At 44.6% G+C, this 18,051-nt stretch overlaps 1 protein-coding gene across 12 annotated transcripts in view; it reads left to right on the top strand.

The window, feature by feature from the left end:
- The window catches only part of LOC138296269 (zinc finger protein 888-like), a 360,730-nt gene that overhangs the window by 124,452 nt on the left and 218,227 nt on the right, over positions 1 to 18,051 (top strand). For 7 of the 12 annotated variants that reach the window (XM_069235236.1, XM_069235230.1, XM_069235228.1 and 4 more), the window contains exon 6: positions 8,399 to 8,509. The exons of the other annotated variants lie outside the window; for them this stretch is intronic. In XM_069235236.1, the coding sequence (XP_069091337.1) occupies positions 8,399 to 8,509 (111 nt within the window). The remainder of the gene's footprint in view (positions 1 to 8,398; positions 8,510 to 18,051) is intronic. 12 annotated transcript variants of the gene reach the window in all.

Genomic DNA, 18,051 nt, shown 5'->3' with positions numbered 1-18,051 from the left:
CTCACATCATCATTTTGCAAGCTAAACAGCAGTGTACTCAAGGTCTATTCTTTGTCTGAGTTCTTCCTCAAGCTGGAGTGGATCTCTAGCTTATCAGTCCAGCCATTGGCAGTTGGGCGGCACCCATTGTAAATGAATGGCAGAGCATTTCCCAAATGTATTGAAACAAACCAGTTTGGTTTGAGTTTCCCTCTTTAGGTGGTTCTAAAGAATGGCATCCTTTCCTCCCCTTCCAGAATGTACTGATATGATTTGTGCCTATTATCCATTAGCGATGTCAAGGTTCCAGGGCCCTCCTTTACCTGGACACCTTGTATAATCTAATGAAAGAAGGGGGACAGGGAGAAAGTAAGCGGTCCACTGTGCACTCTCCCAAAATAATACAAATCATCAACAAAGAATACACTGTTCCGAAGTATGTGGCTCCACACTTCCTGTTCAGCTGGGAGTCCAAGGTCACCACAAGCATTTGCTTATTAGGAACAGTAGCCCTCACTCACCATTAAGTGACATGCTTCATCATCAGGCATTGCTCCTCATCAGGCTGGCGCTGCAATGCCTGATGGACCCTTGAGAGAGCTCATTGGCAGAGATCTTTTATCAAAAAATATCGTAAAAAATAAAGTGTGTGTGGGACTGGAAAAAGTGAGGTAAAAATTGACTACAGGTGCCAAAAAGGTAATCTTTACTGAAGGCACAATGGAACCTATGTCAAGGTTAAAAACAAGGTAAGGAAGATTTCAGATACAATGGTCTGATAATGGTCTGATTTCTGTAAGTGTGAAAATGTATGTGTAATCCCTGAACTCCAGGAATTTGAGAAGGGAAATCAGTGCATGAGAAATGCATACACTACAGAGGTACTGGTTGACATGTTTCTTACCTCTCTAGTCACTAAGGATCTGCTGGCGATTTATCAGGACTTACATATATAATAACCTAGTCCTCACTAAGAGAGTAAGAGTGCCCTTCACCATAGATAAGTATAAAACCTATTGCATCACAGTAGGTTTCAGATCTTCTAAGGTGGGGACCTAAACAAAGAAATAAAAAAATAGGAGGAGGTGTAGAGGCCTCAGCGCACGGTTCCTTCGCTATAAGCACAATTTGACAGAATTCTGGCTGCCATTGCAGATACAAAAACTGCCCTCCAACAGGACATTGGTGCTGTGTTGGTGGGACTGGGACTACTGAGGGCAGAACACCACAAACTTGCTGACAGAGTGAAGGATCTAGAGTCAGGCCTTAAAGAAGTATGCCCGGCCCACTTGGACTTAACGTGGCAAGTCACCAAGTTGACAGCCACAGTCTGTACTAGAACACAGGGCAGAGGATGCGTAAGGGCCCAACCAGTGAAACCATGTCTGCATAATAAGGCTTCCTGCAGGCACCAAGGGCAGCAATATGGTGGCATATCTTGAACAGTGGCTTACGACGGAGGTAGCCCTGGGGCATCTGACGCCCTTCTTTGCCCTTGATCGAGCAGATAGAGTCCCTGCCCGTCCACCGGCCCCTGGCAGACTGCCCCGCCCAATTGTGGTGAAGCTCCAACATTTCAGAGATAGGGACACCCTCCTACAGAGGGCCTGGGAAGAGGGCCCATTCAGTGTTGGCAACAGCAAGGTGACACTGTTTCCAGACTACACAGCCATTGTACAGGATACGTGGGCTTTGTACATAGAAGTGAAAAGAGCACTTTGGGATGAGGAGATCCAATACTCCTCGATATTCCTGGCAAAAGTGAAGATTATGCTGGAGGGAAAAACCCATTCTGCGAGGACTCCAAAGGTGCATGGGACTGGTTGGACATGCACAGAGTGGGATTGCCCCCCCCTGTGTCCTGTGGGGAGATGGAGAGGGGTGCCCGTGGACCCAGGGAAAGACCATGGAAGACCAGGAGCAAGAATTCCCCCTAAGTAACAGACCAGGATGGAGACAGAGAGGGACAAGTGGCGGACATCACAACCAAAGCGGAGTCAGAGTCCAAGCCAGAATCAATGTCAGACAAGCAGTTGGCAGATTTGGAATCGTAAGGGTCTGGACTGACAAGAGAAGAACTGCCTGTAGTGACTCCACAGTCAGTGGACAAACTATTTTGACATGAAGGTGTACAGGAACAAAGCACACAAGGTTTGGGAAAAGCCACACACAGGTGATGAGACATAGCAGAACGTATTAGACGAGGAACCGCTTTCCTTGGTTGCTGTATTTCCCAACTGCAGCGACTGGAACAGCCCACTACTGGGAATAAACTATGTCATAGACCGACAAGCAAGTGAAACGCCTGCGAAGGTGCACCCCTGACAGGTGGTCGACCTTAAGCCAGAGCGGATCCCTGCACCTTTGCTTTTTCTTTTCTCTAACACCCCCCGCACTTGACCCCTTGCAGGAGTCTGATGGAGTTAGACTTATGACTGTTATTTTGGCTACCGTAAGTTTTGGTGGCCGGCGCTACTGTGCTGCTCTGGTGAAGGGGAGTTAATTGTTGCGGTGTGTTTTGTTTTTTCTGTCTCTGGGATGCAGCAATTGGGAGGGCCTTAGAGGGAGGAGGTGTGGAAAACGGCCCACTGACTCATAAGGGGTCTGGAGGAGAGAGGTCAAAGGTACCAGCTCTCATGTGGCTAATAAGAACAAAGGGCTAATATGCATATCTTGGAATGTGCGAGGCATGGGATCTGCAGCCAAACGCCATAACGTTCATAGATATATGAAATGAAGGGGGGACACATTGCCATGCTGCAGGAGGACCACCTTGCAGGAGTTGAGGTAGAAAGACTGCGCCATAGATGGTGAGGCCAATTATAGCCACTTACTACTCTTCATGTGCTCAAGGCATGCTAATATGGGTGAGAGCTGCACCCCTTTTGAACCCATACAAACATGGAGTGATGCTGGAGGGGGATATGTATTGGTGGTTTCAGGGTATCACCCCTCATCAGCTAGGCTAGCTTGAATCCAGTGGCGCATTGAGCACGGGACCCACGTCTGGGCATACCCGCCCCACTTAGGGCAACAAAGGCAAAAAGAGCAGATGATGGACAGAATGCTGAACAATGCATACATTTCACCCCCAGTCACAAAGATATGGGTTTAATCCGTTGTTTTTTTGCCCACCATGCCACCCCAGTTTGGACCTAGCCATATGCAAATGTTTTAACTGTGTCACAGATGTGATCCTAGATGCTCCACACCCCCTCTACCGGGGACACGGGCTCATAAGATAGCGGCAGGCTTTAGCGGCTGGCTCCAGTGGAGGGAGCTAATGACCCAACATGGTGAGGAGCGTGACTACTCTTTTTTTAATTCCCCTATATACTCTTTACACACACATCTTGACAGATTTCTCTGTTCAAGCCAAAAGAATAGGTAAACCACCTTCACAAAATACTTAGTGCGCACACAATCCGACCACAGCCCTTTACTTCTGTGGCTTTGACAGCTGGAGAATAGGCCTGAGATCCCAACATGGCACCTCCAACCAGTGGCACTGGAGGACTCATGCTCTAGGGAGACATTACACACAGCCATCATAGAGTTTTTTTTTAGAGGACTCAGGGAACAGTATCATCTGCCTTACTGGAGTGGGGAGTGTCAGGCTTTTAAAGTTGTAATCAGGGTCCATTGTATGGGACAGTCAGTGGGTATGAGTAAAGAACTTAATACAGAGCTTGGCATCTTTGATGTCAAGCCACACATGCTTGACAACTCCTTAGACAATACTATACACCGGCTCCTACTAGACACAAAAGAACACTACAATGTTATACTAGAAAAACTGAGATGCCACGGTTACAAAACATACATAGCGAGAACCCATGACGAACAAGGCAAGTCAGGGAGGCTATTGGCATGGCTAATCAGGACCTGAATCATGGGGTACCCCATCACACACCTGACGTCTGCAATGGACAGGCACATCCATACACCAGAGGTCATAAATAACGAGTTTTGACAATATTGTGAAACACTTTATAGTGAATAAGGGACCCTCCCAAATGACCTGTTGGACGAGTTTTTGACGAAGCTTCCCCTCCCAACACTAACACCTGTGATACAGGAAAGCTAAGGAGGCCCAATAACTACCCAATAACTTAGAAAAACCATCAAGGATATAGCCACTGGCAAGACCCCTTGCCCAGATGGACTCCCAGCGGAGTTCTATAAGACTTATGGGGAGTTATTGGTCCCTTGATTAAAGGCACTCTCCACTGAATCCTTGAAGAAAGGCACCCTCCCTGATATCAATAGTTATCCCCTCCTCAAAACCAAAACTGGTTGGGCACCAGTCACTGCATTCCGCCCGCTGTCCATGCTTAACATGGACTTCAAAATCCTGTGTGAGGCCCTAGTGTCCATTTTACTCCCCTATATGCAGACCCTAATACATAGAGACCATAGTGTCTTTATCCCAAACCGAAACACATCCCTTAACCTTAGGAGACTCTACAATGTCCAGTATCTCCCAGAGGTCAAAAACCCGCCTGACTCAGTGCTGGTGTCAGTGGACCTAGAGACGGCCTTTGACTCAGTAAAGTGGGACTACCTGATGAAGGTTATGAGCAAATTGGGGCTGGGTCACATGGATCATCCTTCCTGAATACCAGACTGACCACAGGGGTGAAGAGGGGCGCCACCATCTCCACCGCATATGCTATTTCCTGAGGCAGTAGACAGAGCTGCTCGCTGTCACCACTACTATTCGCTTTGGCCATAGAACCGTTATCATAACTGAAGGAAGGGAAGGGTGGCGACACTGTGGTGGAATGGTATGAGCATATTATTTCACTAAATGCTGACAATATCCTCATTATTTGTTAGATAGAACTGCGGGGTGCAGGAGGCAATCAGACACTTTGATGACTTCGGAGCAATGTCAGGCCTGAAGATTAACAAGGCCAAAACATATTTGTTCCCTTGCTTGCAGGATGCCACCCCGTCACAAGAATCTCCAGAAGGACTTAGTTGGTCCCTGGTGACTTTCAAATACCTGGCAATCCTTGCATATTGCCAACAGGAGGACATGCACAAGGGAAATCTGGGCAGAGCATTATGTGCACTAAGTGCCTGCGTCTCATTCTGAAGATCTCCTCCCTTATTACTCATGGCCCATGTGTCGAGCTTCAAACTTTTGATGCTCCTTCGGTTGTTGCACTAATTTGCAAACCTCCCCGTCAAAGTTTTGGGGGCCTGGTTTAAGCAGCTGGATGTTCTACTCTGGGAACTGATATGGGATGTGGATAGACATAGAGAGTCACTTGAAGTGCTGAGATAACTGACTGTACAGGGAGGACTCGGAGTCCCGGACTTAGAGCTTTATTACTTAGCAGCACGGCTGCAGTGGGTGGCCAAATGGCTCGACGACACCTGCAGCCACGTTTTAGATCTCCTGGGACTGGCACCGCACCGGAGTCTTTTATTAGCTAAACTGTTTATAGCCCAGGGTTCGGATCTCACAGATGAGCAGTCTTTTACAGGTGGCACTGCATAGTTGGTGCTGTAGCGTGGTGAGGATGCGGAGAGCGCAGGTATTCGCACCAGCAATACCACTAGTAGGACTGTCTCATGGATCCCAAGTCAGTTGCTTTACTGCAGCCCAGCTCCAGGCTTGGACTGTGGCTGGTGTGAAGACAGTAGGGGATTGCTTTGAGATGGGAACACTTATCCCTGTGGAGTGGCTTTTGGAACAATATAACTTGCCCAGTGGCCAGCGTCTGACGTATGAGGCATTAACAAAGACGTATGTAGAATTGTGGGGTGCAGAGAAAGAGAAATCCCCACAACATTCAGTCCTTCAGCTATTATTAGTACTTGGCTCCGGGAGACAACAGATGACTTGGCTGTATAAAGCACTAAATGACACGAGTCAGAGGCCACTGTCAGTCACTTAGGGCTCAATGAGCGGTCACCCTTGTCCACAAAATTCCCAATAGAGAGTGGGGTAGAATGCTTGTTTACCCCCAGAAAATTGTTGTCAAGGCAACGCAGTTTAATTTTTTAGTTAGGATGTACCATACTCCGCACGGACTGCAGGTGCTATACCGAGGGGAGACCAGGGAATGCCCGAGATTCCTAGTGTTGGATGCAGATTTTACACACATGACTTGTAACTGCCCAACACTTCCGGACTACTGGAATAAAGTTCTACAACACCTTCAAGAGACGCTCAGACACACTTAACCTTTCACAATAGAGACATGCCTTTTGGGGAGCTTTTCTAGACCAAAAAATGTTTAGAGAAGGCACCAGATTCCTAGATCTGGCTCTCGCATTAGCCAAGTGCAGGATTGCACTAGTGTGAAAGTCTAGGACTGGACATGTAGTGGATTCATGGGTGAGGGATGTCATGACCTGAGCCAGGACTGAGGGGACCATAGTGGGGTGAGAAAATGCCAGAGGAATTCGGAAACAACCTATTGCAGAGTTGTTGGAGGAGATACTAGAAAGCTGGGAATGTCCAAATAAAACCAATTAAACCGCAGGTACTGACCAGACAGCCCTTGCAGAAGGATGGGTTCCTCATAATTCACCCCCAGATGAGTTATGTAAACATTAACAGATGGACTACCAAACCCCTCCCCCCCCACCCGAGACACTGTAGTATACCCACTTGAGTTACTAGCATATGTTTTAGATAAGGAGGTTAATAAGAGACACTCCTAATATATCCACACACCGTACTAAATGGAAATTAATTCACAGAGACTATAACTTTAAATTTGTGAAGCTAGTTAGTGAAATGTTACCTGTAACTGTTTCTCTCTCTTCAACGACTGCTAGGCACTATTGCAAAACATTAGGTATTCAATACCCTGAGGCCCGGCGGTGCAACCAAATGGCCCAACATCGATGACTAGTCTGCTTTCAGACAATGTAACTCTTCTGCACTACCCTAGGAGCACGATATCGAGACGGCATAGCTGTTATAAACATCACTGAGGGGAGGGAAAGGTGAGATAGATGAACACTGAAAAATGAGTGAATCTGTAAAGTTACTGACTGCTATTAACTATTACATGTATTGAATGCGTCCTGATATTGTAATTATTCTGTGTATGAGAAACTAGTGTAATGTTGTAAATGTTAATAAAAAGTACATTAAAAAAAAACTCCGGCAAAGACCCCTCTAGGCATTGCAGTGCCGGCCTGACGAAGAACAATACCCGATGATGAAGCATGTCAACTAATGGTGAGTGAAGGCTTCTATTCCTAATAAGCAAATCCTTGTGGTGACATTGGACTCCTATCCAGATTGGTAGTGTGGAGCCCTTCACCTTGTATATTCACCTTAGAGAAGACCTGGAGAGAGAGAGGAAGTGTGAGATGAAATGCCCGAGCCACCCTTCTTGCAAAAGCCACCCATAGAAATAAGATTTCCATGATTAGCTAAGGGTCACGGTAATGACTCCTGCACCGATGGCATTGTGATCAACCTTCAGTCTGCACTTGTTAAGATGCTAATTATTATTATTGGAAAACCTGCACACATAATATTCGCGAGGATCCACAAACATTTAGAATGAATAAACACAGAGTGCTTTATTTGATTTAAACTTAATTTAGATGGGGAGGCCAGTAGGCATGAACCCCTGGAGCAGCTTTGTGTGCCCCAAAATACTACAAGTGCTGGTTCAAAGCGTGATGAAAGGTAACCCCTCCACATTGCAGGGTTGGGAGACCAGGAGAAGATTAGTGGGGACAAGCTCCCAGATGTTTCGAAAAAGCACCAGATTTGAAGCTTGATCGCTCCCCTGGGATGACGGACCGCAAAAACTTTTCCAGAAAGGTGAAAATGTAGTGGAACCCTAGGATAAATTAAAAATGGCAGTGGCAGATTAAAATATACATTGCTGAAACGTGTGTACCTTCAAATAGAATCTTCTAGAGATTTGATTTAACAGATTTGCGCATGTTACCAGGGTTGTAGATCAGTATCTGGAATAGACATTAAAATACACCTTGAAGGGCTTCCTCTGCCCCACTCCCAACAACGGCTAATTTGCTGTTGATAAAATTGTGCATTCGTCATGTGTTTATAGTCTGTTATTAGTAAAATTCTCCAATAAATGCAAATTTATTATATATTTCATAGCTGGTGATTTATTCGTAATGAATATGATATTTAATAGGTTAGAACACTTTGTGTAAAATATAATCAACCAACCCATTGTGACAGCGAGGTCCAGGCAGCTCAAATGTTCCTTGGGATGAGCAAATTAATTTTCTGGGTGTTATAAGCAACGTCTGTATAGCATTGCATTATATTTATGTAGAGCTTACTTACCCCATGCAGGGCGTAGAAGTACTTTCCCACACGAGTAGCTCGCTACGTGGAGTAGGGTGTGCTGTGACATAAAATGAATGCACTTATGTTGTACTTAACACTGTATATTTATAACAGGACATGAGGTTGCTTTCCCAGCTGCACCATTTCCTATAAAGGAAGAGGAAACAATGCGTTCCATGTACCATCAGGACAGCGAAGCTAACAAAGGAATTTGTTGCCAAGCAGGTGAATATACAACATGAATGTCTTTCTTATTTAAGGGCGGAATGCTCCCAATATCTCAGGAGGAGCACTCTTCATTCTCTTTCCAACAGCTAAGAGTTTGCAAGAACAGCCGTATCATCTGTCGGCATCTTAATCCTGGATACCCTCAGTTACACTACCCTGTCTTTATATTTATAGTGCATGTAGGTCCGTATGTGTGAAAGTACTTAAAGTTCGCAACCTAGTAAAGTCAATGCGTGCTGTATAATAAAAAAAAACAAAAACAAGAAAATGACTTAGAACTGTCAGATACAATAGTCTTGGGAGGTAGAAGTAACTGACTGGTAAAAGGTGAACTCTTTCAATTTGGCATCCTTGCGTGGGGTGTTATTGATATTCTAACTTTTGGGCCAATACTACATTTGGGCCATGTCTGCTATCTCTGAGCTTTGGGACTTCTTAGGGCCACGATTTCAGGAGGTGTGTGCAGTCAGTCAGTGGCAATGCTACTGGTTTCATTTTGAAAGGTATTTACGTGAAAGTGTGAGAGTAGGGCAGCCAGCCAGGGAGAAGTGATAGTTGGTTTTTAGATGAGAGGTAAGGTAGGGCATAGAGGGGATGTGTTATTGGGGAACCAGTAGGGACTAGGACAGAGCTGCCTAGAAGCAGAGCAGTTACGGTTGGTGTGGGAGATAGAAAGGCACAGCGAAGGATGAGTTAGTTGTGGATTGGGCGGGGGAAGATCGAAGCCTCAGGCAACAGGTATAGCTGGGGTTAAATGGAATGTTGGATAGAGCAGCTTGCGAATGTCGGGTGGTTCTTCATAAAAAAAATATTTTGAACTCTAATGTTCTGCTGTAATGTGCTTGAATTCAAAAGTGCCGATGACATTGGTTCCTTAACCTGCTTTTCATGTCCGACGTGCATCTCTCCCTTGTCATCACTTGGGTTTGCATCGGGCGTCCCCCTCGCCTGCCATTAGCACACAACTCCTAACTGCAGTATAATATAGCCTGCAGTAAAGGAATGTGATGGTACATACCGTATCTACCGCAAAAACCGAGGCACTAATTGTGTTGTGACTGCATCTAAAATGGCCCTTGAACAGGTCCTTCGCATTCCAAAGGAACAATTGCGTTGCATGTCTAATGTTAGCGCTGTTTTAGGTTTGATTCTGTGTATTTGCACGTTTACGGTAAGAGGTTGTCTGCCAGGGCCTCATTGTACATAATCTCCTACTTGGGATGGACAGGTAAGTACGTGTGAAAGTGACAAATATCTACACAACTAGAAGAGTAGTATGAAGTTTAATGACAGGACTCCATCCACCAACACATAAAGACCAACTCCTTAAAACAAAACACACAGCTTTCACTCTTAACATTTTATTCCACATTGGAATATTTTTTGGGCCACGCTGAAGGTGGCACACATCTCCCTCTTATTCAAAACAACAGGGAAAAAGTTATTCTAACTACTGCCAACATTTAAATATGAGGAAAAAAGAATCTGAAAGAAAGAAAAATAATATACAAAGGAGTATATATAATAATATATATAATCTGGAATACCCAGAAAGCAGTGCAAATGTCATATTTAAAAGAACACATAGGGCCTGATTACGACCTTGGCAGATGGGATACTACGTCAAAAACGTGATGGAAATCCAGCCCACCGTTTTACACGTTCCATTGGATATAATGGAACTTGTAATACTGTGGACGGGATATCCGTCACCTTTGTGACAGAGAATCCCATCCGCCAAAGTCGTAATCAGGCCCATAGTCCTGAAAGTAGGCAGGTCATTTAGATATCTTTTAATCTCCATCGTTGTCAGGCATACTGGAGGTTTCATATGTTTTCATCAGCAATAGGCTTATCTTTGGTGTTACCACCATACTGTTTTAACACATAATTATCTCTTCTCCCTCTCTGAAACTTATATTCCTCTGGAACACTGTTCACAGAAACCCTGCTTAATTCCATATCTTTCTATCATTTGTCTTCACAGTATTCCTTAAAGTTTTACCACTCATAGCAGTTCATCATCTTGGACCACTCTGCACACTCAAATCGGGCTCTTGTTACCCAGTCACTCAACCGTAGTGCAACACCTTTAGTAGTTTTGCTACAGTTCTCTTTCTTTTTCTCTTGGAACATCATCTCCTTCCTCCACTTCTCACTGTCCCAAGACACATGCATCCCTAAGTTATGCTTTATGCCATTGCATCCACCCTGGAGTTTGTCTAGTGTGCATTTCCCTGCCCTTAAACTGTTCAATAATCTTCCTACCCGTTGCCTATAATGGTGACTGTCTGTACCCCAGCATCCCTTTTTATAGTTTTTCCTTCCAGTTCAGACCATTCCCCCTAGCTAGTTGTAGACGTTCTTTTCTGTCTTTTTTAACCTTCTGGCAACTGGATTTGTTTGAGGGTGATACAATGCACATTTTTCTTGACCGATACCAACCTAGGAAATTCTTCTACCTCTTTTCAGCAAAATTGGGTACCTTTGTCTAGTGAAATAAATCTCAGTAAACCTTCTATATGAAATATTCCCTTGAAAAATGTTCTGACTCTCTGTGAACTATAGTCAGTGACCCAAGCCACGTCAGGCCACCTAGAAAACTGGTCAATGAAGATAAATACAGAGTAACGTGTTCACCCCTCCAAGATCCTGTAAGATTTCAAGCAATTGTTTCATGATTTGTGAGGTATTACACAGTAGTGAATGAGAGGAGTATGTGTAATTAATATACTATCCCTATTGCAGCACACCTCACAGTTGCAGTCTATCCACACGCAAGTCTAGTCCTTCGCACCAGAACTCCAAATGTAATGTCTTGTATTTCTTTACATGCAAAATGCACTTCACAAATTAAATCAATTCGTTTCCTTCTCAGGGAAATGAAAGCAATTATTTTAGTTCCTCTAAACAACAAATCATTCTTTCTGTCAATTTTTCTTTTACACTTCAATAAGGTTTGACACTCTGCTTTGCTTCCTTCTTGTTGGTCCAAACAAGTTTCAACTCCTCAGGGCTTATCCCGACGTAATGTCCTTTAACATCTCCTCTTTTCACTTGACTTCTGTACGTGTCCCTTTTGTTATCACATTCTCTTTCCATCATCCATAAAAGTCAATCAAGGGTGCTGTTCTTTTTCCCTGGGAAATATTCTGTGTTAAACATACATATTCTTATAATCCAGCAACCCCTTCCTTTTTTATATTGAATATCCCTCTTAACGGCTTGTGATCACTGGAAAGACTTTCCAGCTCAGTGTAAAGACTTCCCACCACACAAAATATGTAGATTTACTTATTGCCCAATTACACCTTTTCAATGACAGAGTAGTTAGGTTTTGCTCCCTTTAATGACCGAGATGCAAAAGCTGTGGTTATCTCTTTGTTCTCTTCCACTGTAGAAAAAGTGGTCCCAGCTCTTTTGAACTCACATCTGTCACCGCAAAAGTATCCTTTCCTTGTCCAAATGTTTGTATGCTAAGTACTTTCTCCAAATCATTTTAAATTCCTCTGGGCACTAGACATCCCAAATTAGGTCCACTTTCTTCTTTAGAGGCTCTCTCATAAAGATTGTTTTCTTCAGTGACAATATTCTGCTGTAAAGCTCTACCATTCCAAGGAAAAAATAATAGTTCATCCTTACTGTAGGAGACATTTTAATTTTTAATTGTCTCCACCAGCTCCTCTTAAGCTTCACTCCTAATGACGAAATACTGTGCCCCTAATAAATTCAAATTTAAACTTTATTGATCTAGGTCTCACCAGAGATCAAGATTATTTGCAATTATAAATTATTACAATTAAAGGCGAAGAAAAATGGCCTGACAGTCTCGGTACAAATCTAACAATTGATACATTGGTAAAAAATATTTTTTTAAATGTGTGCAGATTATAACAAACAAATTCATCTGGAGGTGCTAGAGCAATCAGATTGTCGATTTTAAGTATGTTATACTTAAGATATAAAGGTTTTAAAAAGCAATTTCCAGCCTCCTTCACTGGCGTACTGGGGCAAACAAAAGAATGTGCTTATTGTCTTGAGTACCACCATTCCAAAATTCACAAATTTCGGTCTTATTTCACTTATCACACCAGTGCTTTTTTAAGTTATTTAAAGGTAAAATGCCCAATCTTAACATAGGTAAAAATCGCCTAACTATATTTCACAGAAAACTTTAAATATCATTGATTCTATTGAAAAAATATACTGTCAGAGTAAGGTGTATATGTTCCTAACAGCAAATAGTGTGTAATATCACAAGTGTAGCTCGTTCTGGCAGCCATATTTTCTAGAAACACTTTGAGTTGTGCTGGTGTCTACATCTGCCAGTGGCCAATAGTACACTGGGATTGTGCTGGTGCAACCATAAGATTCTTATTAAAAGTATACATTTTTACTTTTCCATTACAAGTTTCCTGCCTTAGGATGTCTCTTTGAGTGCCTTCCAGTGCGTGTAATAAATTGTAAGCCCCTCTGATTACGTTTGCTAAATATGTGGAATAGGTGCTAAAGAAGGAACATTCTAAGCCTAATGCTTGGACAGGGATTGATTGGAATTGCTTTATATCAGTTTTCCCAAAATGACACTTCTCTGCCCTCAATGTATACAATCGTTTTTCTAACCTCTCCATAACTTTCCTTCCTTACCCATTATTCTCCTCTTTTGGGTTATCCTAAACCAGCACATCCTCCTGAAAAATACTTTGCACCCATTATGTCTCCTGGTATTTAAGTTATAGCCAGTTGACATGCTGATGAAGCTGATACAAGCCTAAAGTGTATTCTCACGTATCTGTAAGCTCCCATTGGAGGTATAAATGCAGTAAAGTCTTGTGTCTCATCATGCATATCTGGAGGCATGCAGATGTCTGGTCTAGAGTGGTAAAAAAAAAAAATGGCATGTGTCACCATTGACATCTCAGAAAAATTCAGCAAGTGTATCCTTATCCACCATAATGGCCTTCGTAAGTACTCTCAAGTCTAAAAACACTCTGGAGTCCTTGGCTATCAAGATTGGAGTTAGCCATTCCGCAGCCTGTGCAGATTCTTTTCTTATATTTTTAATAAGTATTTTTATTGTCATTTTTAATTTTTCCAAACATAACGACAAGCCCTAGTGGGCCAAACAGTAACATTAACAACGGATTGGATATCTGTTGCTTCTTCGTAACTTGGCAATACAGCAATGTAAGCTGAGATGTGAACAAAGCCTGTCGCCTCCAAGGAAGCTCTTTGTTTGGGGTAAAGTCCGTGATAGTCTCACATACCATTTGAATCTGGTCAAACTACCCCTCTGTCCACCTCTGAGATATTGTAATATTCTCTCCAGGGTCCCCACATTTTTACGAACTTCCTCAGGCACCCTCGGGCTATGTAAGTTACTTTTTCAGTCATCATGTAAAAGTCCATTCCTGTCCTCCACTCCTTCATTCTAGGTATCTCAAGTGCCCCCAATGTCTTGCCACGTCCCTCTTGGCCATCACACCCCCAGGTTGCTAAAAAGGAGCTTAGGCAGAGGTATATCTATATCAGTAGAGGTTCCCAAAAGCACATATTTAGGGTCTGCTGACATCTCCAACCCTAATATTTTCTCTCTCCAGTTACCCCAGGATTTTAGACCAAAAAGTCTGGATAAGGGGACAGCCCCAGAGCATGTGGAGATATGTCCCCCTATATTTCTTGCACCTCAGACGGTCAGGCGACACAGCCCTCCTGCAGCTGTGAATTTGTGTCCTATCATAATAAACCCTGTGTAGGATCTTAAGTTGTATTAGTCTTAGGCATTTTTTAATTGCCACTTCCCACAGGTGCAATAGGGCTGCCTCCCAGTCTGTGTCGTCCATAACCCCCAACTCCCATTCCCATTTCCCTCTCAGGCCTCCCAGCATGTCCAGTGTTTTGTTGCTGATTGTGTTGTATGTCCATGAAATTGCTTTCAGTTCCAGTTGTCCCAGCTGTAATCTCCCCTCCAGTGGGGCATAATTAGGAAGTTCTGTCAGGTCTAGGTTCTCTGCATGCCATGCATGTGCAAGTTGCAAGTATTTGTAATGATGCGTGGGAGGCATTTGGTATTCTGTTTGCAAGTTGTCAAATGGCTTAAGTCCACCGTCTTCAATCAGGTCTCCCAGCCGAGAGATCCCGATCGTGTCCCAGGCCCCAAAACCTTGTAATTTCTCAATCTCCCTCAGTCAGGTGCCTTTCCACAAGGGGTTTCACGTGTGAGTTTTGCATGCCAGTCCATTTTTAACTCTGTCCTCGCCCATGCTTGATCACCAATTTTGTAGGCATCAGGAGCCTTTTGGTCCCTTCTTCCCATACAGGTAGTGGAGGTGCATTGTTTTCTCAAACTGGCTTCTCTCCAGCAAATAAGTGGGGAGATCTTGAGGTGCCTACATCCAGTTGTTAACAACTATAAGGTGCGCTGCCCCATAGTAGGCCCTTATGTCTAAGAGGATGATACCACTGTTATAGGGGTTTTGTTGGAGTGTCTGCAGGGCTGCCTAAGGGTGTTTCCCATTCCAGAGTAGCTTGCGAACATCTCCCTCAATTCTAGTGAAAATTTCCTCTGTGACCTTAACATAAGTATTTTGGAGAGTGTATAGTATTTTCGGCAGGGCGATCATCTTATACAGCACCGCCCTGCCGAAAAACATCAATGGTAGGTTTCCCCACTCTCCCATGTCATTATGGAGGTCCGCCACAACCACTAGGACGTTCCGTCTTAGAGAACTCTCTTGGTCCTTTGTCACACAAACCCCCAATTACGTGAATCCATCCTCCTCTACCTTCAAGGTACATGGCAGGTTCAGCTGTCCCAGATGTCCTCTCCCCAAATAGACTCAATTTGGGCCAGTTGACCCTTAAGCCAAAATGAGTACCAAAGTCTTCAAAAGTTCTCAATATCCCAGGAAGTGTCTCCCTTGGTCAGGTAATATATCAGAGAACATCGTCTACATATAGCGATATTCTTTCATCTTCATCCCTCCCCTCTTCTATATGGAAATCCGAGATGCCTTAGTGTGAACGGACAATGCACACCAGGGGTTTTAGCGTGAGGGCAAACAGCAATGGTGAGAGGGGACAACTCTCTCTTGTTCCCCTCTATGCTGGAAACTTGGCGGACGTAACCCTGTTTACACAGACTGCCGCTACCAGGTTCATATGTGGTAAGGTTATCAATGCCAAAAATGTGGGCCCAAGCCCAAATCACTCCAGCGTTTGTGTCATGAGTGGCCAGTGGACCATATCAACCGCCTTTCCAGCGTACAAGGACAGCAGTATATGGGGTTCTTTTTTCAACTGCACTGCTTCCAGCCAGCTATGGAGTCTGTGGAGGTTGAGCCTCGTTGACCTTTTGGGCATGAAGCCCGATTGGTCTTGGTGAATCAGGGGGCCTATGACTGCTATCAATCTAGCCACCAATATTGTTGCTATGATCTTCATCTTGATGTTATGGAGGGAAACAGGGTGGTAGGAGCCACATTATGTGGGAGGTTTCTTGGCCTTCCGGATCACCACTAGCATTGCCCTTCGTAAGTACGAAGGGAGGGTAACCTGTTCTCTGGCCTCATTAAACAAGTTGAGGAGATAGAGACATCGGATGTCAGCATTTTTTTTTTTTTAGGAGGTCCATGGGAAGACGGTTAGGTCCGGGAGTTTTTCCTGACCTCAGTCTGCCCATAGATTCTCTGATCTCTGACAGGTCCAACTCTCTTTCCAGGCAGTCCCGATCTTCTGGGGACAAGTGTGGGATTTCCACTCCCTCTAAATAGTCCCTTATTTGGGATGCTTCTGCAAGCTTGTGATCTCAATATAAATCCCTGTAGAACTTTGCTAACTCACCAGCTATTCTCTGGTCGGTAGTATAGCTCTCACCATGGGCTCGTGTATCTTATAAACCCTGCATGCTTCCATCTCTCAGTTACTTAACCAAGCTAAAATCATGTATGCCTTGTCGACCACCGCATGCAGGCCATGTTGTGTCACCACAGGCTGGGCTTTAGCTTCCTTCTTTCCTAGCGCTTGGTACTACTTACGCAGCACCATGATTGTGCGTAGAATAGAAGGATCATCTTTCATTGTTAATCTCCCCTCCAGCTCCAACAGTGGGTGCTCTAGGGTCTCCAGTTCCTGTTCTCCCTATTCTTCTTGTGGGTGATTATGTTCTGGGCCCTGTCTCTGAGAACCGTCTTGTATGCTTCCCAGACTGCAATTGCAGACGTGACAGTCTTTATTCTCTTTGAAATACAGTTCAGCCTCAACCCTGATCTCCAGAGTTACCTACTTATCCTTCAGTTCCCAAGTGTTCAATCTCCAGCAGTCCCCCATCTGCCTGGGTCCAGTTCCCACTGCCAGCCATAGGGGAGGGAGATCTGACAACCCCCTGGCAGGTAATCTGCCTTCTCTATCTCTCCCATTTTGCCTGCCGGAGGTAGGGTGTACTCTAGGCGGGAAAATACCTTGTGTGCCCCAGAGAAGTAAGAATATTGTCAGGTGTCTGTGTGATGACGTCACCAGAGATCTCTCAACCCCATAACTCTCACAAAACCCACCAGGGGGTTTTCCCGCTAGTGTGTAGGTGTGGATCCTGAACAGTCTATTTCAGGGTTTATCAGATTGTTGAAGTCCCCCCCCCCCTTTAAGGTGAAGAGATGCATTTGACTCTAAGAGGATCTCTGCTAGTTTGTTATAGGTCTGTTATTGGAGGCAGGGCGTGGCATAAACACGATGGTCACCTCCCTACTTCCCCACCTGTCCTTGACCGCTACATAAGTACCATTAGGGTCTCTCTAAATGTTTTCTGTAGTAAAAGGGGGAGACTTCCTCGTTAGCACTGCCACCCCTCTGGAATCGTTAGTGAACCCTGCATGCGCTAGCATGGTGTATGCTCCCCTACCCATGAAGTTGCATTGCAAGCCCCTCAAGTGGGTTTACTGGAGTAGGGCTACATCTGGTTTGTGTCGCTTATCATATGTCGCCACCAGTCCCCCTTTCAACTTATTACCTAAGCTGTTAACATTCCAGGACAACGCTGTAAATTTACAATTGTCCCCTGTTATTCACTGGGCATTGCTCCTGTGTAAACAGGTGCAGTCAGCGTCAGCATGCGCGCCCCTTTTCGGTCTATTCATGTGCTTTGATCCATTCCGTGTTGTGCCTAAATCCCCGTTCAACATAGTATAAACCCAGCCTCCCTACTCCCCCCACCCGCATCCCTAGTTCCCACTGTGAGCATGCATATCCCCAAACATTACAACTACTCAACAGAGATCGGAGAGGTCTGTAGTCCTACCCCCCTGCCTGAATATTACCACATGTTGTAACTTAGTTCAACCAAGTGGGGCAGAGTGGCCCGGAGCATGATGGCTCAGGGATCAGACCTGACTGATGTCTGACTAAACCAGCCCAGCGGGCTGATACCGCTCGGTAGGGCTTGTCTGTGCCTTTGTGCCCCTTTGTTGCTTACTTTGATTTTGTGATCTATAGTGTCACAATCATTGTCATCTGAAGGAAGAGGCCCGGTGCCAGGGGCATTTGCT

Source organism: Pleurodeles waltl, chromosome 5 (genome assembly GCF_031143425.1).
Source record: "Pleurodeles waltl isolate 20211129_DDA chromosome 5, aPleWal1.hap1.20221129, whole genome shotgun sequence".
In the NCBI taxonomy this organism is placed as follows: domain Eukaryota; kingdom Metazoa; phylum Chordata; class Amphibia; order Caudata; family Salamandridae; genus Pleurodeles; species Pleurodeles waltl.
This window is presented reverse-complemented; position numbering and strand designations above follow the sequence as displayed.